The sequence below is a fragment of the Moschus berezovskii genome, chromosome 25 (assembly GCF_049115385.1).
Source record: "Moschus berezovskii isolate FMDL1 chromosome 25, NW_MosBer_1.0, whole genome shotgun sequence".
Taxonomy (NCBI): Eukaryota; Metazoa; Chordata; class Mammalia; order Artiodactyla; family Moschidae; genus Moschus; species Moschus berezovskii.
The window spans coordinates 10,324,300-10,347,933 of record NC_142484.1 but is presented as its reverse complement, the minus strand read 5'-3'; the positions used below and the strand labels follow the sequence as shown (position 1 = coordinate 10,347,933).

Sequence of the window (23,634 nt, the reverse complement as noted above, 5' to 3'; positions counted from 1 at the left end):
GGTGGCCAAAGTATTGGAGTTTCAGCTTTAGCATCAGTCCTTCCAATGAACACCCAGGATTGATCTCCTTTAGAATGGACTGGTTGGATCTCCTTGCAGTCCAAGGGACTCTCAAGAGTCTTCTCCAGCACCACAGTTCAAAAGCATCAATTCTTCGACGATCAGCTTTCTTCACAGTCCAACTCTCACATCCATACATGACCACTGGAAAAACCATAGCCTTGACTAGACGGACCTTTGTTGGCAAAGTAATGTCTCTGCTTTTTAATATACTATCTAGGTTGGTCATAACTTTCCTTCCAAGGAGTAAGCGTCTTTTAATTTCATGGCTGCAATCAGCATCCGCAGTGATTTTGGAGCCCAAAAAAATAGTCTGACACTGTTTCCCATCTATTTACCATGAAGTGATGGGACCAGATGCCATGATCTTTGTTTTCTGAATGTTGAGCTTCAAGCCAGCCTTTTCACTCTCCTCTTTCACTTTCATCAAGAGGCTTTTTAGTTCCTCTTTACTTTCTGCCATAAGAGTGGTGTCATCTGCATATCTGAGGTTATTGATATTTCTCCCAACTATAGTTTTGTCTATATAGACCTTCATTGGCAAAGTGATGTTTCTGCTTTTACAGAGGCCCAACTATAAATTTACACACAGATTTTCAACGGCATGGAGAATTGGTGCCCCAACCCTTGCATTGTCCAAGGGTCAACTGTACTATACAAAATATAAACAAGAAAATAGAAGATTTGAACAATGCGACAAACCAAATAGACCTAACTCTACCCCAAGACAGCAGAATACACATTCTTTTCAAGTGTACAAGAAACATTCCCTCAAAGAAATCATATTTATAAAACAAAACAAGTCTCAGTAAATTTAAAAATACTCAACTCATATGAAGTATTTTCTCTGACCAGAATGAAATTAAACTAGAAATTAATAAGAAGGAAAACTGAAAACTTTGTGGAATATATGTGGAAATTATTGTTAATAAACAATATCTTTTGCAACCCTGGCAGTCCAGCGGTTAAGACTTCACACTTTCACTGCAGGGGGTATGGGTTCAATCCCTGATCAAAGGTCTCATGTGCTGCACAGCACAGAAAAAAACAAAAACACAAAACAAACTAAAAAACCTTTCTTAAATGCCCGATGGATAAAAATGAAATCACAAGGGGAATTATATGGGATAAATGAAAACTCAGCATACCAAAACTTAGAAGAATTGCAGTAAAAGCAGTTCTCAGAGGCAAATTTATAGCTATAAACACCTATATTAAAAAGAAGATTATTTCAGATCAATGATCTGAACTTCTAACATTTTTTTATGAGCACAAGGAAAATTGACTGAATCATGTAACTGAGTGTCTGGCAACAGAACTTGCTTCAGACGTGGATGATTCAGGGTCTAAGCGCTGTCCTTAAGATCTAGTGTCTTTCTTGTCCACATCCTGGCTTGGCTGTATTCTCAGATTGGTGCTCCTTCTTGGCAGCAAGATGGCTATGGAGTCTCCAACCTCATACTCTTACTCAAGTCCAGCCCTAAATTTCCAAGTTAAGGAACTAGAAAGGGAAGAACAAAACAACACCAAAGTGAGCAAAAGGAAAGTTTAAGTCGCTCAGTCGCGTCCAACTCTTCGCGATCCCCATGCACTGAAGTCTCTAGGCTGGAATACTGGAGTGGGTAGCCTCCCTTCTCCAGAGGATCTTCCCAACCAAGGAATGAAACCTAAGTCTCCTGCACTGCAGGCGGATTCTTTACCAGCTGAACCACCAGGGAAGAAAATAATAAAGGTTAGAGTGGAAATAGAGGAAATACAGAATAGAAAAGCAGCAGAGAGAATCGGTGAAAACAGAAGCACTTGTCTGAAAAGAGCAACAAAATTGGTGAAACTTTTATTAGAGCAAGGGGAAAAAACCTCAAATTACTAAAATCAGGAATAAACAGAGGTACATTACGATCACCCTTACGGATATAAAAAGAATTATAACAGAATACTATGAATAATTGTTTATCAACAAATCAGACTACCTAGATGAAAAAGACTAATTCCTAGGTACAAACGAACTGCTAATACTGACTCAAGAAGAAATAAAAAATCGGAATAAGCCTATAATAAGAGATTAAATCAGTAACCGAAAAAAGAAAGTCCAATAAAGAAAAGGATAGGACCAGACTCCTTCATTGGTGAATTTACTCAAACATTTAAAAAAGAATTAATACCAATCCTTCTCAAACGCTTCCAAAAAAATAAAGGAGTGTGTTTCCTAGTTTATGCCAGTATTACTTTGATACTAAAGCCAAAGACATCATAAGGAAAGAAATTTATAAGCCAATATCCCTTATGAATATAGATTTAAAACTCCTCAACAAAATACTAGAAAAAAATTTCCCTCTTTTTTTTTAAATTAAACAAAAGATTCCTTAAATTCTAAAATGTGTAGACACTTTAGAAGTGTATAAATTAGCCTGGGATAGAAACTGCATGCTGAATTTACTAATTAAGAAATGAGAAACCAGAACTATAAAGGTGGCAGAGAAATATATGAAATTATTCTTAACTAATTTTTTAAAACTTTGAACAGAGTTACAGATTTTGCCATTTGTTATAAACTGGTATATGTAATTTAACCAGAACCATGAGAAAGTTGGTATATTATGAATTCTGAGGCACTTTCGACATGTTGTAGGAGCGATGTGGACTTTCTTGGGTTTTACACGTTCATAAGTGAATGGCCTGTATCTCGTGCCTTTGTTGGTTTTCTGTGAGCTGTAGTTTCTGGGAAATGAGCAGCTCTCATTCCTGTAACTCTTGTAACCCAGTCATTCGTGAGCCTCCTTCATGAGAATTCAGTACGGCTGTGGTGCTCTTATCCCTCTGATAGGAACTCTAACTCAGTGTAAAGCCCCAAAGATCTGTTACTTATTTTTATTTTATATTGTACTGTTTTATTTACAGTGTTGTGTTTATTTCAGGTGTATAGCAAAGTGATACAGTCATATATATATATATGAATTAACAAAAGCAGTTCCCGTCTTTTGATGGGGAGTTCGTGGTTTATAATATAAATCGCATTATTTTGAGACAGGGATAACTTAGGTAAGGCATTGGTTCTTTTTTTCTTTTTGCAGCTTGAGGCAGTTGTAAAATAACTTAATGTAGCTTTTTGCAACTGTGTATTCGATAGTATTTTTTTCATTTGGTGATATTTTAACTGTTAATGTTTATGGCATTGTGCTTCGTACCATTTATTAAATTTTATAAATAAAAAAATAAAATAAAATGTGTTACAGTTTTCAAAACTTTCACATTAATGGTTTCTTATAATTCCACCATACCTCCTTTTTCCCCCAGCCCTATATTGCCCCAAATAGCCAACTGATACTTATACCAGGAAAACAAGTGTGGTTCAACATATGAAAATTAATCAGTGTAATATACCATATTAATAAGATGAAGAAATTAATTAGGCTGTGTCAGGCCTTACTTGTGGTACAGGGGATCTTTCTTTTTCTTATTTTTTTAAATCATATTTTTCTTTTTTGAAAAAAATTTGCTTATCTTTGGCTGCGCTGCGTATGCAGGTTCTTACATTTGCAGTACCTGGGCTTCTCTCTAGTGGTGCAGGAGTTCCGTAGTGCCTGGGCTCGGTAGTTGCAGCACTGGGCCACCAGGGAAGTCCTTTGAATTACTTTTTGGCCTAACCACGAGGCATGCGGGATGTGGGATTGCAGCTTTTTTCCCCAGCCAGGGGTGGCATCACCCTCTGCAGTGGATGCATGAAGTCTTAACTACTGGACTGCCAGGAAAGTCCCTAAGGGTAAATTTTTATAATCTTGGATTTAGCAGTGGTTTCCTAGACACAACACCAAAAACACAAGCAACGAAAGAAAAAATAGGCAAATTAGACTTTCCCAGGTCAGTAGGTGCCCAATATGCTACTGGAGATCAGTGGAGAAACAACTCCAAAAAGACTGAAGGGACAGAGTCAAAGCAAAAACAAAACCCAACTGTGGATATGACTGATGATGGAAGCAAAGTCGGATGCTGTAAAGAGCAATACTGCATAGGACCCTGGAATGTTAGGTCCATGAATCAAGGCACATTGGAAGTGGTCAAACAGGAGATGGCAAGAGTGAACGTCGACATTCTAGGAATCAGTGAACTAAAATGGACCAGAATGGGTGAATTTAACTCAGAAGACCATTATATCTACTACTGTGGGCCAGAATCCCTTAGAAGAAATGGAGTAGCCATCATAGTTAACAAAAGAGTCCAAATGCAGTACTTGGAGGCAATCTCAAAAACGACAGAATGATCTCTGTTCATTTTCGAGGCAAACCATTCAATATTACAGTAATCCAAGTCTATGCCCCGACCACTAATGCCGAAGAAGCTGAAGTTGAATGGTTCTATGAAGACCTACAAGACCTTCTAGAACTAATACCCAAAAAAGATGCCCTTTTCATTATAGGGGACTGGAATGCAAAAATAGGAAGTCAAGAAACACCTGGAGTAACAGGCAAATTTGGCCTTGGAGTACAGAATGAAGCAGGGCAAAGGCTAACAGAATTCTGCCAAGAGAACGCACTGGTCATAGCAAACACCCTCTTCCAACAACACAAAAGAAGATTCTACGCATGGACATCACCAGATGGTCAATACTGAAATCAGACTGATCATATTCTTTGCAGCCAAAGAAGGAGAAGCTCTATACAGTCAGCAAAAACAAGACTGGGGGCTGACTGTGGCTCAGATCATGAACTCCTTATTGCTAAATTCAGACTTAAATTGAAGAAAGTAGGGAAAAACACTAGACCACTCAGATATGACCTAAATCAAATCCCTTATGATTATACAGTGGAAGTGAGAAATAGATTTAAGGGAATAGATCTGATAGACAGAGTGCCTGATGAACTACGGATGGAAGTTCGTGACATTGTACAGGAGACAGGGATCAAGACCATCCCCAAGAAAAAGAAATGCAGAAAAGCAAAATGGCTGTCCGAGGAGGCCTTACAAATAGCTGTGAAAAGAAGAGAAGGGAAAGGCAAAGGAGAAAAGGAAAGATATACCCATCTGAATGCAGAGTTCCAAAGAATAGCAAGGAGAGATAAGAAAGCCTTCCTCAGTGATCAATGCAAAGAAATAGAGGAAAACAATAGAATGGGAAAGACCAGAAATCTCTTCAAGAAAGTGATCACTCACCTAGAGCCAGACATCCTGGAATGCAAAGTCAAGGGCCTTAGGAAGCATCACTATGAACAAAGCTAGTAGAGGTGATGGAATTCCAGTTGAGCTATTTCAAATCCTGAAAGATGACGCTGTGAAAGTGCTTTACTCAATATGACAGGAAATTTAGAAAACTCAGCAGTGGCCACAGGACTGGAAAAGGTCAGTTTCCATTCCAATCCCAAAGAAAGGCAATGCCAAAGAATGCTCAAACTACCACACAATTACACTCATCTCACATGCTAGTAAAGTTATGCTCAAAATTCTCCAAGCCAGGCTTCAACAGTATGTGAACCGTGAACTTCCAGATATTCAAGCTGGATTTAGAAAAGGCAGAGCAACCAGAGATAAAATTGCCAACATCTGCTGGATCATCGAAAAGACACAGTTCCAGAAAAACATCTATTTCTGCTTCATTGACTATGCCAAAGCCTTTGACTGTGTGGATCACAACAAACTGTGGAAAATTCTGAAAGAGATGGGAATACCAGACCACCTGACCTGCCTCTTGAGAAACCTGTATGCAGGTCAGGAAGCAACAGTTAGAACTGGACATGGAACAACAGACTGGTTCCAAATAGGGAAAGAAGTACGTCAAGGCTGTATATTGTCACCCTGCTTATTTAACTTATATGCAGAGTACATCATGTGAAATGCTGGGCTGGATGAAGCACAAGCTGGAATCAAGATTGCCAGGAGAAGTATCAATACCTCAGATATGCAGATGACACCACCCTTATGGCAGAAAGCGAAGAAGAACTAAAGAGCCTCTTGATGAAAGTGAAAGAGGAGAGTGAAAAAGTTGGCTTAAAGCTCAACATTCAGAAAACAAAGATCATGGCATCTGGTTCCATCACTTCATGGTAAATAGATGGGGAAACAGTGGAAACAGTGACAGACTTTATTTTGGAGTGGGGGGTGGGTCCAAAATCACTGCAGATGGTGATTGCAGCCATGAAATGAAAAGACACTGGCTCCTTGGAAGAAAAGTTATGACCCACCTAGACAGCATATTAAAAACCAGATGCGTTACTTTGCCAACAAAGGTCCATCTAGTCAAAGCTATGGTTTTTTCAGTAGCCATTTATGGATGTGAGAGTTGGACTACAAAGAAAGCTGAGCGCCGAAGAATTGATGCTTCTGAACTGTAGCATTGGAGGAGACTCTTGAGAGTTCCTTGGACTGCAGGGAGATCCAATCAGTCCATCCTAAAGGAAATCAGTCCTGAATATTCATTGGAAGGACTGATGCTGAAGCTGAAACTCCTATACTTTGGCCACCTGATGCGAAGAACTGACTCATTTGAAAAGACCCTGATGCTGGGAAAGATTGAAGGCAGGAGGAGAAGGGAAAGACAGAGGATGAGATGGTTGGATGGCATCACCGACTCAATGGACATGAGTTTGAGTAAACGCTGGGAGTTGGTGTTGGACAGGGAGCCCTGGTGTGCTGCAGTCCATGGGGTTGCAAAGAGTCGGACATGACTGAGCAACTGAACTGAACTGAGACTTCCTCAAAATTTTAAAAATTTTGTGCATCAGAGGACTCTCTCATGAAGGTAAAAAGACAACCAAGAGTGGGAGAATGAGATGTTCAACATTCTCTGTCATTAAAGAAGTGCGAACCAAAACCACAGTAAGGTGCCACTGCACACCCACTAGTATATACACATTTTTTCTAAAGTAGTCAGTAGTCCAGTAGTCATGTACAGATGTGCGAGTTGGACCATCGAGAAGGTTGAGCACTGAAGAATTGATGCTTTTGAATTTTGGTGCTGGAGAAGACTCTTGAGAGTCCCTTGGACAGCAAGAAGATCAATCAATCATAAAGTAAATCAACCCTGAATATTCACTGGAAGGACTGATGCTGGATCTGAAGTTCCAATACTTTGGCCACCTGATGTGAAGAGCAAACTTTGGAGAAGACTCTGATGCTGGGAAAGACTGAAGGCAAAAGGAGAATGTGGACAGAGGATGAGATGGTTAGATAGTATCACTGACTTCTCCACATGAATCTGAGAAATCTCCAGGAGATAGTGAAGGACAGGGGAGCCTGGCATACTGCTGTCCATGGGGTCGCAAAAAATCGGACACAACTTAGCGACTAGAAAACAACAAAAGAAAATGGAGTGTTGGAGAGGATGTGGGGAAGTTAGAATCTTCATGCAGTGCTGGTTGGGGTGTCAAATGGTATAGTCACTGTGGAAAACAGTTTGGTAGCTCCTTGAAAAGTTAACCAAGGAACTGCCATATGACCCATCAATTTCACTCAGGTACACAGAAGACAGAAGTTAAAAATTAAAAAGCTTGTGTATGAATATACATAATAAACAAAGAATCAAAGCAATTCGAATATCCATCAAGTGATGAATGAGTAAAAAAATTGTGGTACATCCATACAATTAAATATTACTCAACCCAAAAAGGAATGTACCGATCCATGCAACAAAATGGATGAAACTGGAAAACATACTAAGTGAAAGAAAAGTGAAAGTGAAAACTGAAGTCGCTCAGTCGTGTCCGACTCTTTGCGACCCTGTGGATTGTAGCCCACCGGGCTCCTCCATCCATGGGATTCTCCAGGCAAGAGTACGTGAGTGGGTTACCATTTCCTTCTCCCGGGGATCTTCCCAACCCAGGGATTGAACCCAGGTCTCCCGCATTGCAGGCAGATGCTTCCCTCTGAGCCACCAGGGTAAGTGAAAGAAGTCAAAGATAAAAGGACAAATGCTATATGATTCCATTCATATAAAATGTCAAGAATAGGCAAATCCATAGATAGAAAGCAGATTAATGGTTGCTAGGGATTGGTTGCTAATGAATGGGAAGTGACTGTGTAATGAGAATAAATTTCCATTAGGGATGACAGAAATATTCTGGAATTAGATGCTGGTAATGATTGAATAAACTAAAAGCTGCTGAAAAGACTAGAATGAAATACATCAAAATGATACCTTCAGCGATTTTTGTGTTTTTGCCGCTCTGTATTTTCCTGCTTACAATAAGCACGTAGTACAGTAATCAATCTCCCTTATCTCTCTCGTCATCGTCTGAAGCTAGCCTCTCAAACTTTCATGTCCACTCCTGTGACCCTGTTAAAATACTGATTCGAATTGAATAGGTCTAAGATGGGGCCTGGGAGTTTGCATTTCTAAAAAAGGCTTCCAGGGCTTCCCTGGTGGCTCAGTGGTAAAGAACCCGTCTGCCAATGCAAGAGACGCAGGTTTGATTCCCGATCGGGGAAGACCCCACATGCCACAGAGCAACTAAGCCTGTGTGCCACAACTATTGAGCCTGTGCTCCAGAGCCTGGGAACTGAAAGCCCTGAAGCCCACACGCCCTAGATAGTGCTCCACAAGTGAAGTCACTGCAATGAGAAGCCAGTGCACCACAGCCAGAGAATAGCTGCTGCTCCCTGTAGTAAGGGGCTTCCCTGACAACTCAGTTGGTAAAGAATCCGCCTGCAATGCAGGTGAGACCCCGGTTCGATTCCTGAGTGGGGAAGATCTGCTGGAGAAGGGATAGACTACCCACTTGAGTAATCTTGGGCTTCCCTTGTGGATAATAATAATAATTCCCTGTAATAAGAGAAAAACCCACACAGAAACAAAGAATCAGCACAGCCAAAAATAAAGGTTAATCTCATCTAGAAAAGTATCTTCCAAAAAAACCACAAAAACTTCTGAATGATATTGTTACACCTGGACTGCAGACAACCCCTCCTTCCTTTGAGCAGCCAGGCTCCAGAAGTCAGCAGTAGGAAGGAGGGGGTGATGAATGGAGCAATTCACTGCAGCTGAGATGCCAGCATAGAAAGGACCATTGTTTCCAGATGCCCTCCCCCAGGAACCTATGTAGTACAGGACATATTTACACTAAAAAGTTATTCACTGTTTATCCAAAATTCATATGCCACTGATTGTCCTGTAGTTTTACTTGCTGACTCTGGAGCCCTGGCCTGTGTTGGAGAGGGAATGGACCTGGGGTTGCCAGGCAACCTGTGTCCGAGGCCGGTCAAGGCAGCTCGCTCAGTGATCCTGATGGTCCCCACGGCTTACTCTTCAGCGACCTGCCCTTCTGTCATCCACTCCCACTGCTCTTGGGTCTGACCACCTCCTGAGGAAGGCTCGCCTCGAAGCCTTACACAGACTCAGAGCAGGCTGCCTGGTCCAACCAGGATGCAGCTTACACAGTCATTACCACAAGGGCTTCGGACCAGGCGGGCTGGGGTTTGAATGGAGACAGGCAGGTTACTTACCTTCTCTCTGGGCTTGACACCCACGTGTCACAGGTAGACAATGCTTCCTATCCCCCAGTTCTGATGATGAGCTGAGATCATTTCTAAAAAGTGCTTAGTGCACCGCCTGGGAAAATCCCCTGGAGAAGGGTGTGGCAACCCACTGAAGTATTCTTGCCTGGAGAATGCCATGGACAGAGAGGCCTGGTAAGGCTTCACACGGTCCATAGGGTCACAAAAACTTGAACACAACTGAGGTGACAGCACGCACACACGCACTGCCTGGCACCCAGTAAGTGCTGAAGACATGGGAGAAACCATTGCTTCCTGTTCTTTTCTCCTCCTACAATGCCCAGCACAACACCAAGCTCAGCCAATAGTTAGTGCTTGCTTGTGGAGCTGAACTTCAGGAATCTGCTGGAACAATGGAGACACACTACTCTGACCTGCCCATACATCTCAGCTCTGACCCTAATTCTCTATGACTCAAGGCAAGTCAGTTTCTGCCTCTACACTTTGGTTTCTTTGTCTACCGCCTGTGAAACTGCTTACATGCCCATTTGACAGATGAGAAAGCTGAGGCTCCTGACTCGTGGGGAGTGTCTAACAGCACCTTGTGCTCTCACACCCAGTGCAGTCCCCCTGCAAGGCCCCTCTTCCCCCTCCCCTGCCAATTAGCCCCAATCCTGAGCTGGTGGGTTGGGGGGTGTGGATGGGGTCTGTGCCTCACCTGGCTGACCTCAGGGGGACAGAGTCCATGGGGATGGGGTAACGCGGAGATCCCAGGGTTCTCCCCAAGGCTGTGATGAGTCCTCTCGCCTTGCATCAGTAGTTGGGCTGGCTCTCGCCTGTTCCATGCTATTCCATTGTCATTGGCAGGATGGAGCTTGGTAAAGCTGGATCTGAGTGTGTCCCAGCCTCTCTGCCTCTCCTGGTCCCTGAGGTCTTCCTGCAGTAGCCAGAGCTCATGTGTTCATATCTGTGACTGTGGAGTCTGTTTGGCCCTTCAGGGATCAGGGCTGCTGGCTCCAGGGTAGAAGTGTTGTCAACTGTCTTGCTTCCAGGCCTCAGGCTGGCAGGATCCCTCTGCTCCCCTGTCCAGCTGTGCCAAGACCTCTCCTTTCCTTTCTTGGCTTCTGCCCTGTTTGTACAGTGACTGGCCCAAGAGAGGGGTATGGGCTGGCAGGTGCCCTACACGGAGCCTGGAGGCAGCATCCAGGCCTGGCTGACCCACTTCAGGGCCCCCTGCCAGTGCCCCCAGCCAAGCTGGGTCCCCTCCTTGCTGCCCAGCTGAGACAGGGCCTGGAAGGGCACAGTGACAGGCCCTCTGTGATGCTCCTGTTGCCATGGTGATCCTAGATGAGGAAGCCATAGCATTCCACCTCTGGAATCTCCATGCATCTGTCCAGCTCTGCTACATCTGCCCCGAGAGATGGCTCTCTGCTGGGGGGCTCGAAGGCATGGTCTCTATTGCAAACAGAATCTCCTCTGTGCAGCCCCCCAGACCTCTTTTCAACCCCACTACCCTAACCAGTGAGACTTTACCGCTAAGAAACTGACCTCCACTGGAAGATGAGAGCAGGTTGGTGGAAAAGGCACAGGATTTAAAATCAGAAGACCCAGTTTCCAATCCCAACCTGGCTCTTGATAACCATGCTACCTCGGGCAAAGCAGGCTTTGAACTCCAGCGTCCTCTTCTGTGTACGATGTGGGTGATAACGCCTTACTTAACTATTCTCGGTAATGCCTCTGTGACTTTTCGTGGGCTGCTCCCCTGATATGTAATGCATTTTCATTCTTAACCATTGGGCCACCAGGGAAGTCCAGTCGTGAATTCTTGAAGGCAGGAATCGGATGAGGCTCAGTTCTGGCTCCGGAAATGGTTTGCTGACTGACTGGAATGGAAAGCAGAAGAGATTGACACGGATGCGTTTGGGCCCCATCCTTGCAGGGGTCAATCCTGGGACCTTCGCCCAGGATGGCTTGGGTCAATCAGTGTTCATGGTGGCCCAAGCCGTGTCTGCCTGGCTGGGGACATTTACATGACTGAGACCTGGTGGGAAAGACCACGACTTATGCCTGGGGTGTGCCTGTCTTAGGAGTGGGGTGTGACCAAGAGCAGCTGCTCATGGGGTGTCTCTGGGGATGTCCTGGGGCAGCTCAGTCAACTGGTCCTGCTGGGATTTGGAGCACATTGCCAAGGAACCCGAGGTTCAGGGAAAGGAAGGGAGGACTCCAGTGTCTCCCGACTGCCTCTCCTGGCTCTGTGGCTGCTAGTCAGGGTCAAGGAGATGAACGTGCCATCCAGTGCCAGTTTCACCATCCACACAGATCAGTGAACCAGGCTTCCCAGGCCAAAACCAGCTGGTCAAGGGCGCCCTCCAGTGGCCACTACAGTTGAAGGCAGGAACCTGATTGCCCAAAGGCAGATGGTTCATTTATTCCAACACCAAAAGAGCGTCCTCAAGCCAAGTGTGGTGTCAGGCATATGTTTCCATTTTAATTTTAAATGTTTATTAATCATGTGCTAAATGGAAACCTCTCCCTCTTGAGTGTTGTCATGTGTTGGTGGGGGGAGAGGGAATACGAGGAAGGAAAAAAATTCTCTCACAGCAGTGATCCTCAACCCACACCATCCACTAGACTTACCTGGGGAACTTGGAAAATACCAACCACTGGACCCCACCCAGACCAGCTGACTCTGGAGGACTGGGCAGAGGCGCCAGGGATTTGTGGATGTTCCCCAGGGAGAGTTAACAGACACAAGGACTCTCTTCCGCATCCAACATTTTCACCTGGCTGCTGAGGAAGGCGTTACTGTCCCACTTCACAGATGAGGAGACTGAGGCTCAGGTAAACCTGCCCCTTTCCCCAGTTCAGTTAAGGATGGTGATGGGAAAGATGTCTCCCACAGCAGAGGCAGCAGAGATGCAGCGAATACTCCTCAAAGATGGCCCCTGATCTCTGAAGAGACTCCCTTATAGTAGTAATGGCACGATTGTTCGCTGTGATTAGAAGAGCACCCAAGGTTGCTGTGGAATTGTTTCTTTTTCCAGGCAGAGAATTATAAAGGCCAGAAGGCCCTGCACAAAAGTCACCTGCAGTCTCAGCATCGTTAACACTGGGGCGGGGTGTTGGGGGCGGGTAGGGAAGGGGAAAGTGAAGGAGTGAGGGAGGGGGCAGGAAGGAGTGGGTTTATTTTAAGGCTCAAGGTCACATTGTAAATCAGGGCTTCGGAATGTGTGGTTGGGAGCTCACTGGCATGATAATTCCCCCAGTGCTTGTTAGACATACAGCATCCCTCAGGTTTCAGAATAAGGCTCTGGAGAAAGACCCTGAGGAGCCACATATTTAACAGACATTCCGGATTATTCATTCTTACAGCCACCGAAGACCAAGAGCCATGGCTGCTTCAAGCTTTCACTTAATACAAGAGGAGATACCTCCTAGACCCCATCACTTCCAGCGGCTTAGGAGAGTTCTCACATATGGATTGATGTATTAAAATGTACGGAACCAGCTGTTGAGATATTAACCAGCCTTCCTTGGGGACCTGGGCACACACTCCCTCCCCTATTGCACGGGCTGGCTGGGAGCCAATAGCATAAGCACTGCTCTGTCATCCCGCACCAGGTCCTGTCCCCGCACAGCAGCCCCCATGCCGCCTCTTCGCCTTCCATGGCTCTAAAGCAACCTACTAATTGGGCCCTGCCAGCCAATCACAGCCCGAATAATCTATGATGTCACCAGCAGCCAATCAGAGCTCCTCACGGGTATATGCAGAATTTTGTCATCTCCCTGAGGGGATGGAGTTCTAAAGCAACGCCATCCTTTTCAGAGAGGGACACCGAGGCCTAGGGAGGAGCAGGGTCACTTCCTCAGGTGGCAGAGCCCGGGCTAGAAGCCAGAACTTCTGACTGTGGTCTAGTGTTCTTTCTGGTACCCAAAGTGCTGCACAAGCCCACAGGCCCTGGGCAAAGTCTCCCCTCTCTTGACGGCTCCTGGCATCAGAGATAAGGCCCAAGGCCCGCTCTTCTCCACAAGATCTTGCTCTCCCTGCGAGACCTCAGGGATCAGAAACAGACCCCTCAGTTTAGGGCCCAGAGGAAATGGCAGGGTCATCAGGGCCCAAGGTGGAAGGGGTTGCCCTCAATTCCAGCCCTGGTCTCAACCCAACCCCCACCCCCCATCCTCCGGAAGGAATTAGAGAGGCCCTGGCTGGACTGTGCTGCCTGCTGCTAAAGGGGAGATTATGAGGAGGGGGCCAAGACAAGGGCTCCTTTGTGGAGGGCCTCTGGCTTAGGGAGTCAAGTGACCATATAACACACACGTGGGCAGTGCCAATCCCTAAGTGTGGGCAGGGGCACTGGCCATAGGACCCCAGAGAGTCCCACCAGTCCTGTGGCCAGACCTTTTGTGGGATCGCCTGACCAGCCAGGAGCGCCAACTGTAAGTAAGGGGTTATCCCAACAGGCTGGGCTGGGGCTCTGAGGGCCACTGGGGTGGATGACCCTGCACATGTTCACATGGTGGGGACACACAGGTGTGTGTCTGTGCAAAGTCCCTGAGGCGGGAGTAACTAACTTAGGGAACACCAGGCGCAGAGATGGCCAGTGCGGAACAGAACAGGTATGGGGAGGGCAGCCAAGCATTGCTTCAGAAAACTTTTTTTGAGCACCTCCTATGAGAACTTCCATTCCCAGGAGGGAATAAGCAGTAAACATGCAGATAGCCTGCAAAACATAACTGCGAGTGTAACGCACTGTTATGTAGAAAAATCAAGCAAGGTGAGGAGAAGAGAGGGCTGGTGGTACTAGGATGTTATTTCCAGGTAGGTGGCTGGGGTCATCCTTTCTGAGGAAATGATCTATAGTGGGAGTGGGCCATACAGTTAGATTAGGAAGAGCATCCCCCAGGAACGAGGATCAGCAGGTGGAAAGGCCCTGGGGTCACCATTCAGTCATGTCCCTACCATTCAAGCTCTGTTCTGGGCACTGGGGACAGGGTGGTGGCCAAGGCTGACCATGTCCCTTACCAGTTCTCACTCCAGGGTGGCTGGCAGAGCTTGTGGGGGGGCACTGAACATGATGGGCTTAGAACACAGAAAGGAGCCCACACTTAGATTTTTGGACACTTGTGTTGCTGCCTTTGTAGTACAATTAAAGGGTACAGACTTCTGTGTGTCCTCCATGCCAAGGCTAAGGACAGCACCTGAGTTCAATTCCCCAGCTTCTTGCAGGATACCTCCGAGGGTCCAGATGAGAAAACTGAGGCCCAGAGCAGGGAAGGGTCACTCATGAGTCCTGGACAGACTCTGAAGAGGTCCCTGCTCCCTCCTGCCCGCCCCCATCAGTATCCCATTCTGTCTGTCCGCCAGGGCCCAAGCCCACCTGCTGCAGCCCAGTGCCTGGCCATGACCGTCACCTACTCGAGCCAAGTGGCCAATGCCCGTTTAGGCTCCTTCTCCCGCCTGCTGCTGTGTTGGCGAGGCAGCATCTACAAACTGCTCTATGGCGAGTTTCTCATCTTTCTGCTCTGCTACTACATCATCCGCTTCATTTACAGGTTCGGGGGGAACAGCGGGCACAGCTCCAAGGCTTGGAGCTCTGGGGCCCTCCCAGCGATCCTGGAGGTCAATGCACAGAGACCTATAAGGCTGATCTAAGCTTGTGGAAAAGCCCTAGGGCTGGGGACTGGGGACCTGGGGGCTGGGGAGAAGAAAGGAGACAGCCTGGGAGGGAAACACTGTACGAGGTCAGAGCATCTCAGAAACCCTTTCCTCCATCCCAGGGAAGGCCCTTATCTGGTCCCATCCAGTTAGCCTGTTTCCCTGAATCCCACACGGTCTTTCTCACAGGCCCAGATCATGCTCTTTTTTTATCCCAATACAAACGTTTATTTAAGCAATACAGCAATATATTCTGTGGTCAATAAAACTACAGAATATATAATGGCATTTTTAATGAGAAAAGCATTAATGACAATGAAATGAAAAATATCAAATACATAAATTTCTCGAGTTCATAAGGATAATACTAATAACAGAGCACATTTGTTTTCTTTGGTTGTTACTGGGGCACCAATATACTTTAGAAAATTAGGCTTTATTTTTTAGAGCAGTTTTACGGTAGTAGCAAGACTGAGCAGAAGGTACAGAGAATTCGCATGTAACCCACCCCCTCCTGCCACATACACAGCCTTCCCCACTATCAACATCCTACCAGAGAGTGGGACGTCTGTGATAATAGATGAACCCACACTGACACCTCATTATCACCCAAAGTCCATAGTTTACGTTAGGGTTCCTCCTTGGTGATGTACACTCTATGGGTTTGGACAAATATGTAATGACTTGCATCCACCATTACCATGTCGTACAGAATAATTTCATTGCTCTAAACCCTAAAACCCTCTCTGTGCTCTACCGATTCGTCCCCTCAATAGACATTTTTTTTAAGACAAAACACTTTATTTCAACATTTTTTAATATATTATTTTTATTCACTTGGCTGCCCTGGGTCTTAGTTGTGGCACGCTATATCTTTAGTTGTGGCATGTGGGATCTAGTTCCCTGACCAGGGATCGAACCTGGGCCCCAGTATTAGGAGCGGAAGTCTTAGCCACTGGACCACCAGGGAAGTCCCTCAACCTGCTTTCAAACAACTGTCTTTTGGATCCTTTAAAAGGGTCAGCAGTGCCTAAAACTGACTCCTTCAGCGGGACCTGCCTTCCTCGACCTCACAGAAAACCTCCTGAGGGTTTCTCCTCCAGGCATGGAGCAGAGGCCCCATTGGAGTTTGGGGGCTGTGGGAGAAAGAAGAGGGACCTGGCTCAGGTCAGAGGAGGGGCCCCAGGCAGGCCAGTGAGAGACAGGGAGGAGATGAGGCTATCACTGTCTTACCCTGGGACTGGCTGGACCTGGGACCGGTCTCAGCCATCTCCTCCGAGTGTCTACACATCTTTACCCCAACCCCTCCCTCCCCTAGGATGGCCCTCACGGACGAACAGCAGGTGATTTTTGAGAAGCTGACTCTGTATTGCGACAGCTACATCCAGCTCATCCCCATCTCCTTCGTGCTGGGTGAGCTCCCCTTTCCGCGTGTGGGGGTCCCGGTGGCTTCTCCAGGCTCCAGACAGGCAGATCACGAGGAGCTCCTGGGAAGACCAACTGCACGTTTAGTGCCTCTCAGTGGTTCAGGGAAATGGAGAGCCTGCAGCCAGAGAGACTGACATTAAGCATTAGGAAGTGTGTCCGGCTAAGAGCACTTGAGATCCCACTTTCTGAGGGCAGTGCTGACATTATAGTAGTCTCTGGAGCCTCACGCAGGAGGGGAGGGATCTGGCGGACTTCCGGGAAAGCCAGTGGGGCCACAGAGAGAACTACTGGCTCTGGTGCCTTCACACAAGGCTCTGATGGTCTCTCCTTCCCGAGCACCTTCCAGCAGGGTTGGGGCTGGGTTCAGCCAATTAGAAGGACGGAGAAACCGAGGCATCGCCCTCGCTGGGCTCCGGCCGCAGCGTGGGCCTTCGCCCCTCGCCCCCCACACCCCTCTGCCCAGGCTTCTACGTGACGCTAGTCGTGACCCGCTGGTGGAACCAGTATGAGAACTTGCCGTGGCCTGACCGCCTCATGAACCTGGTGTCGTCCTTCGTTGAGGGCAAGGACGAGCAAGGCCGGATGCTGCGGCGCACGCTCATGCGCTATGCCAACCTAGGCAACGTGCTCATCCTGCGCAGCGTCAGCGCTGCGGTCTACAAACGCTTTCCCAGCCCGCAGCACCTGGTGAAAGCAGGTGGGCGGGGCCAAGCGGTGCAGTGGGCGGGGCCAGAGGGTGATAGGGGCGGAGCCGCAGCTGAAGATGGGTGGAGTCAGAGGTCCCTGGGCTGAGGATTGGGTGGGACCAGGGGTGGGGTGGGGTCGAGGTCTGGTAGGCGGGGACCTGAATGGGGGGGCGGAGTCAGGGGTCTGAAAGTGGGTAGAGGTCAGGAACCGGACAGGCTTTGAGACAGGGCTAAGGACTCATGGAGGGGTGAAGCTTTGAAGAGTGAGGGTTGAGGGCCCCAGCGGGGCTTCGGGAACTACTAGAAACCAGAGTCTACCTCCGTCTGCTCTTTCGCTTCCGGATGTCCGGTTTCCAGCCTGTATGTCTGCAACTTCTGTCTCTGGCTTGCCTGACCAGATCCTGGTTAATAAGACAGATCCCTCTCACGTCTTCAGCCCAGAGTATCACAGAGTAGAAATCCAGTGATTGTTTGTTGATAGAGGATGGCAGAGAAGCTCTGAGGTCCCTGTGGGCTCAGCGGGGACTTTGTCTTGAACTCTGGACCCCACCAGGCAGGGCCCGGCCAGCCACCCCTTCTGCAGCTTCTCCTACCCACTGTCTTCTCCACTCTCTCCATGCAGGCTTCATGACACCCTTGGAACACAAGCACTTACAAAAACTGAGTTTGCCACACAACTCGTTCTGGATGCCCTGGGTGTGGTTTGCCAACTTGTCAACAAAGGCATGGATTGGAGGTCGAATTCGGGACCCTATCCTGCTCCAGAGCCTGCTCAACGTGAGCCCATTACATTGCTGGGGCTGCTGCGGAGCAGGCAGGGTCCTGCCCCAGGAGGAATAGGTTTCCTACAAAGAGAAGGCTTGAGCCCCTGAGGGTCTTCCCAGAGCCTGCCTTGGGACTGCAAGAGCTCTTCCAACAGGATTCCATAGCCCAAGGTGGCCCCTTTTCAATTTCCCCTCCCATCCTCTCTCTAAAGTGGGCCTCCACGATCCTGGTTCCTTTTTGATAGTTGAGGAAGCTGAGGCACAGAGAAGTTAAGTGAGCTGTCCGTGACCACACAAGCAAGGTCTGAGCTCCAGACCCTGGTGTCTGGGGACGAGCTGGGAGATGAGCCTGGAGAGCAGGTGGTGGTCAAGACTCCAACCCTTCTTCCTGATCCCCTAGGAAATGAACACCTTGCGTACTCAGTGTGGACAGCTGTATGCCTACGACTGGATCAGTATCCCACTGGTGTACACTCAGGTGAGGACTGGACTGGTGAAGCTGCCCCTTTGGGAAACTGAGAAGGACCCAGGGAGCAGCCTATGATGGGAAGGGCTCACTTAGAGACTGAAGAAGAGGCTTCCTCTGGGAGTCATGCCTGGACTCTGCAGGGTCTTTTTAGTGCCAAGTTCAAAGAGTTTGGGCCCCTGCCTGATCCAGGCAGTGGAGGCAATGTGATTACCCCTATTTTATTTATTTATTTATTATTTATTTTTGACTGTGCTACGAGGACTGTGGGATATTAGTTCCCTGTCCGAGGATGAACCCAGCTGCTCGGCAGTGAGAGCATGGAGTCCTAATCACTGGACTGCCAGGGAATCCCCTCCCCATTTTAAAGAGGAGATCATGGAGACCCAAAGTCATATGAGTGTACAAGTCAGGGCAAGGCCTGTCCTCCCAGCCCAGGGCGCCTCCTGATCCCACAGTCCCCACCCAGCCTATATCTGCCGCTCCCTCCCAGGTGGTGACCGTGGCGGTATACAGCTTCTTCCTGGCTTGCCTGATTGGGCGGCAGTTTCTGAACCCAGCCAAGGCCTACCCCGGCCATGAGATGGACCTTGTTGTACCCCTCTTCACGTTCCTGCAGTTCTTCTTCTATGCTGGCTGGTTGAAGGTGAGCCTCCTTGCGACAAGGCTGGCTGTGGCCCAGGGGTCATGGCCAACCAGGAGAGGAGGGTCCCTACATTGTGACTTTGGAGACAGTAGTTAGGCAGGAAGGATATCACTGAGGGGGCGGAGGGGTGGAAATGGCAGGAGCCCAGGTTTAGGATGGGAGCAAGGCAGCAGGGGGTTCCACCTGAGGATTTCCGGAACTTCATTTACCCTCGAGGTGGCAGAGCAGCTCATCAACCCGTTCGGAGAGGATGACGATGACTTTGAGACCAACTGGATTGTCGACAGGAGCTTGCAGGTATGAGGGGAGGAAGAGAACCTGTCCCCTGGACCCAGGGAGGGGGCCCCACAGTTCTGTGAATTGCCCTCCAACCATTCACTCCCAGGATTCTCAGTCTAACTTCTGAGGCTATAGGTAGCATCAGTCTCTTCATTTCAGAAGAAGGGCACCTGAGGCCCAAAGAGAGAGAAGTGGCCCCACCAAAATGTTGTTCATTTGTGTCTGACTCTGCAACCCCAAGGACTGTAGGCCGCCAGGCTCCTCTGTCCATGGAATTCTCCAGGCCAGAATACTGGAGTGGATTGCCATTCCCTTCTCCAGGGGATCTTCCCAACCCAGGGATCAAACCTGGGTCTCCCACATTGCAGGCAGATTCTTTACCATCTGAGCCACCAGTGACCTCTCCAAGTCACCTGGCAAATTCATGGTCACTTAGGGCTTACCTTCCTGTTGGACTTCTCCTTCTGTCCCTCGTGACCAGGTGTCCCTATTGGCTGTAGACGAGATGCACCAGGACTTGCCACCGATGGAGAGAGATATGTACTGGAATGAGCCAGAACCACATCCCCCCTACACAGCCGCTTCTGCCCAGTCTCGCCGACCCTCCTTTTTTGGCTCCACCTTCAACATCAGGTGGGAAGTGCCAGGGAGCCACTTCAGTGGGTATAAAACCCCAAATGCAAGTGTCTGCTTAATTAAGAACTTAGAGTTAGTTAATCCATGTGCATGCTCAGTTGCTCAGTCATGCCCGACTGTGATCCCATGGACTGTAGCCTGCCAGGCTCCCCTGTCCATGGCATTTTCCAGGCAAGAATCCTGGAGTGGATTGCCATTTCCTCCTCCAGGGGATCTTCCAGACCCAGGGATGGAACCCATGTCTCCTGCATTGGCTCTTTACCACTGAGCCACCAGGGAAGCCACTTAATGCATATTGGGTGTCTTACTAAGTGCTGGGCACTGTGCTTTGCTCTTTATGTATATATATATATAAAAGTTGTTCCACTAACCTTGGTTTATTATCTCTAGTTTTTAGATGATTAAGTCCAGGTTCAGAGAGTTTAAATAAGTTGCCCAACCCCAGGTCACATAGCTAGCAAGCAGCACAGGTGAGCCAAGTATGTCTGGTTCCAACTGCATACCCTTAACACTTGTGCTGTGTAAGGACTCTTAAAGCTATAAGGGCCCTTGCTGCTGCTGCTGCTGCTAAGTCACTTCAGTCGTGTCCGACTCTGTGTGACCCCATTGACGGCCTCCTACCAGGCTCCCCCGTCCCTGGGATTCTGCAGGCAAGAGTACTGGAGTGGGGTGCCATTGCCTTGGTACCTCCAATCAAACCCCTCTGTGTCCAGAGTTGGAAACTGAGGCTCAGAGAGAGAAGGCACTTACTCAAGGGCAGTCAGTGGTTAGTGATTCAGCTATGTCAGGGCCTGGTTCCGGACTCTGGCTTAGAACTCTCGTTTTCTAGTAAGCTGGGGTGTTTGGATGAAGAACGGGAGTGGGGTTCCCTGGGCAAGGGAGCATGCAGGAGGTTGGGTCATCACAGGCACCTTCTGAGGAGACTTCTTGCTGCAGAATATAGGCCTCACGTCACCCACAGCAGCCACACTTCGCCCCGCATGGGTCCTGTTTCCCTGATTTGGTTAGAACCTCTGGAGTTGTACCTGGGCCACAGTGGGCCAAGGGGCCGCCCCAGGCAGCTCTGTCTCCCCCAGGGTGACAGAGTGGCGGGTGGGGAGGGGACTTTGGAGAGTGTTTGCTGCATCTCAGGGTCCATGCCATCAAGGTTTTCTGCTGCAGGATTAAAAGCACTGTTCTCTAAGAACCGACTATCCTATTAAGCTGTCAGAATTAGCTAGAGTCCAGTTTGTGTAAGGAAGGTTTGGATAAGTGATCAAATGATTAAGGATGGAGACTTGCTTAGGTCAGAAACGTTGCTGGAGGTCGCCTCTGAGTCCTCCATGGACTGTACTCCAGCAGCTGGGGAAGGTGGATAAGAGAGTCTAATAACACGTAGACTTGCCTACAAGAAGCACAGTTTAGTGAGGGAGCTCAAATCCAGGGCCCAGTCTCTGATACAAGGTACGAAGTACGGGATTCCAGGGTGAGGGACAGAGTATAGAACAGAGATCACCTTTGGCCACCTGAGAGGTGGCCTCCAGCTGGACTAGGAGCTGGACCCTGAAGCATGGGGAGAATCTGGACATGGGCCAGGGCAGCCACATTCTGGGGTAGGTAGGTTTTCTCTTGCAGGGTAAAGGCTTTGGGTTCCCAGGAAGTAAGGTTTTTCCCCATACCTGGGGACGAGCAATTGATTGCCGGAGTGATGGGTTTTAAAAGGAAAATGTGGGTGCTGAAAAGGAAGACCGTAAATAACTGGCTGGGAAGTTGGGATGTTAACAGAGACAAGAGGTGAGCTCAGCCAGGAGGGATTAATTGAGAGGTACAGGATGATCAGCAGAGAGGGGAGTCTAAGGTGAGGTGAGGAAGACTGTATTCTGGGCCTGGGGCCAGAGGGAGGGAGATGGGAGGGTAAAGGAGAAGTCACATCAGGCTTCAGGCCATTGACCCTCCACTAACCGCTGAGTCTTCTGTTTCTTTCCAGTCTGGATAAGGAAGACATGGAGTTTCAGCCAGATCTAGAGGAGCAAGAGGGTGCTCACACTGGCATCATTGGCCGCTTCCTAGGGCTGCAATCCCACGACCGCCAGTCCCCCAGGACAAACTCAAAGACCAAACTACTGTGGCCCAAGAAAGAAGTCCTTTTACATGAGAACCGGCCCAAGAACCTTGGAGGGGCTGGACAGAACAACAGCGACCAGGAAGACAGCAAGGCCTGGAAGGGGGAAGATGTTTTCAAGTCTGCGGTGCTCTACGGAAGGTCAGGCTACCACAGTGCCCCACAGACACCCCTCAGCCACACCCCTATGGTCTTTCCACCTGGACAATCAGCACCCTCAAGTCTTCGCAGAATCTCAGGCATAGATGACCCTGTCAAAGATCAAAGCCTTGAGCCTGCAACCCCCAGGTCCAAGAATTTTGAATTGCTCCCAGAGAATGCTGGGGCCTCAACAGAGCACCCAGAAGTGATTCACATGAGAAGGAAAACTGTCGAGTTTAACCTGATGGACATGTCAGAGGCCCCTGAACATCTCAGAGAACCGCATTTGGGACAGTCGACAAGCAACATACATACCATACTCAAAGATCATGGAGATCCTTATTGGGACTTGGAAAACAGGTCTGTCCTCTACTCAAACCAGGGTCACTAACCCATCAGCTCCCCAGGGGTGACCCTCACCAGCTTCCCTTGCTCTGAATCTCACCTTCACAATTCTCCTGTGGTCCTGTGGCGGCCAGGGCATGCTGGCCCTTTGCCCAGCACTGGCTTGGGATACACACCTGGCTGCCACGGCAGGCCCATGGAAAGGTGTTGGGCAATTTTTGCTTATTTCACCCAAAAGCCTGACATCACCAGGACTTCTCTGGGGCCCAGGTATAGGAAGGTGAGGTGGTACTGACAAGAATGATGTCAAAGGGCCAGGAGGCCAGGTTTAGATGAGCAGGTGTGACCAGTGGACCCAGCTCACTTTAAGCAGGGGTGGCAAACACACACATGGGGCAGAATTCAGGACTCTTAAGCTGTAGCCCAAGAACTGAACTTACTGCCCAGGCTTAGCTGGGAAATCACATATGCGCTCTGCCCCCTAACTACTAACAGGGGTCCTGAAGCACTTCTGAGTATACCATCTATAACCCTGAAATGGCAGGTAAGGTGGGGGCATCCAGATCCATTGGGGTATCTTACTGCTTTGGGGATCTCACTAAAGACTTCTGAACTTAAATGAGCTCTTCCTGTTTTGAGGTCAGCCTAAACCTGTTGCAATACCACCAGAGGTTTCCCTTTATTCCAGATTTCCTACACATCCCCTCACCCATTTAGATCCACACTACCCCACCCCCAATCACCATGTGAGAGGAAGTGTAACTTCCCATTTCTGGATTCTCAAAGCAGTTCTTCTGTGGTCATAATACATAACTTTGAAAACTAAACGTTTAACAAATCACTGTGGCTGGTTGAGAAGATAATATAGCTGGCTAGCAAGGACTCTGCTGTCTTCCAACACTATTCACTGGTGAATACTTAAGATGTCTCAATTTTTGCCCTCCTACTGCAGCTACTATCGTACTGAAATGAAGGTATCTTTGTATACTCATGTAAACTTTCTCAA

General features: G+C 48.2%; 1 protein-coding gene across 1 annotated transcript; it reads left to right on the top strand.

Annotated features, from left to right (window-relative positions):
- The first annotated feature begins 13,430 nt into the window (after positions 1-13,430).
- Positions 13,431-22,674, top strand: BEST1 (bestrophin 1). Its single transcript, XM_055415760.2, has 10 exons — positions 13,431-13,917; positions 14,846-15,033; positions 16,455-16,549; positions 17,028-17,261; positions 17,873-18,027; positions 18,415-18,492; positions 18,974-19,126; positions 19,343-19,423; positions 19,887-20,038; positions 22,008-22,674. Exons 2-10 carry the CDS (start codon positions 14,882-14,884, stop codon positions 22,672-22,674), a joined length of 1,767 nt encoding a protein of 588 aa, XP_055271735.1. The 5' UTR covers positions 13,431-13,917; positions 14,846-14,881.
- Positions 22,675-23,634: the final 960 nt, after the last annotated feature.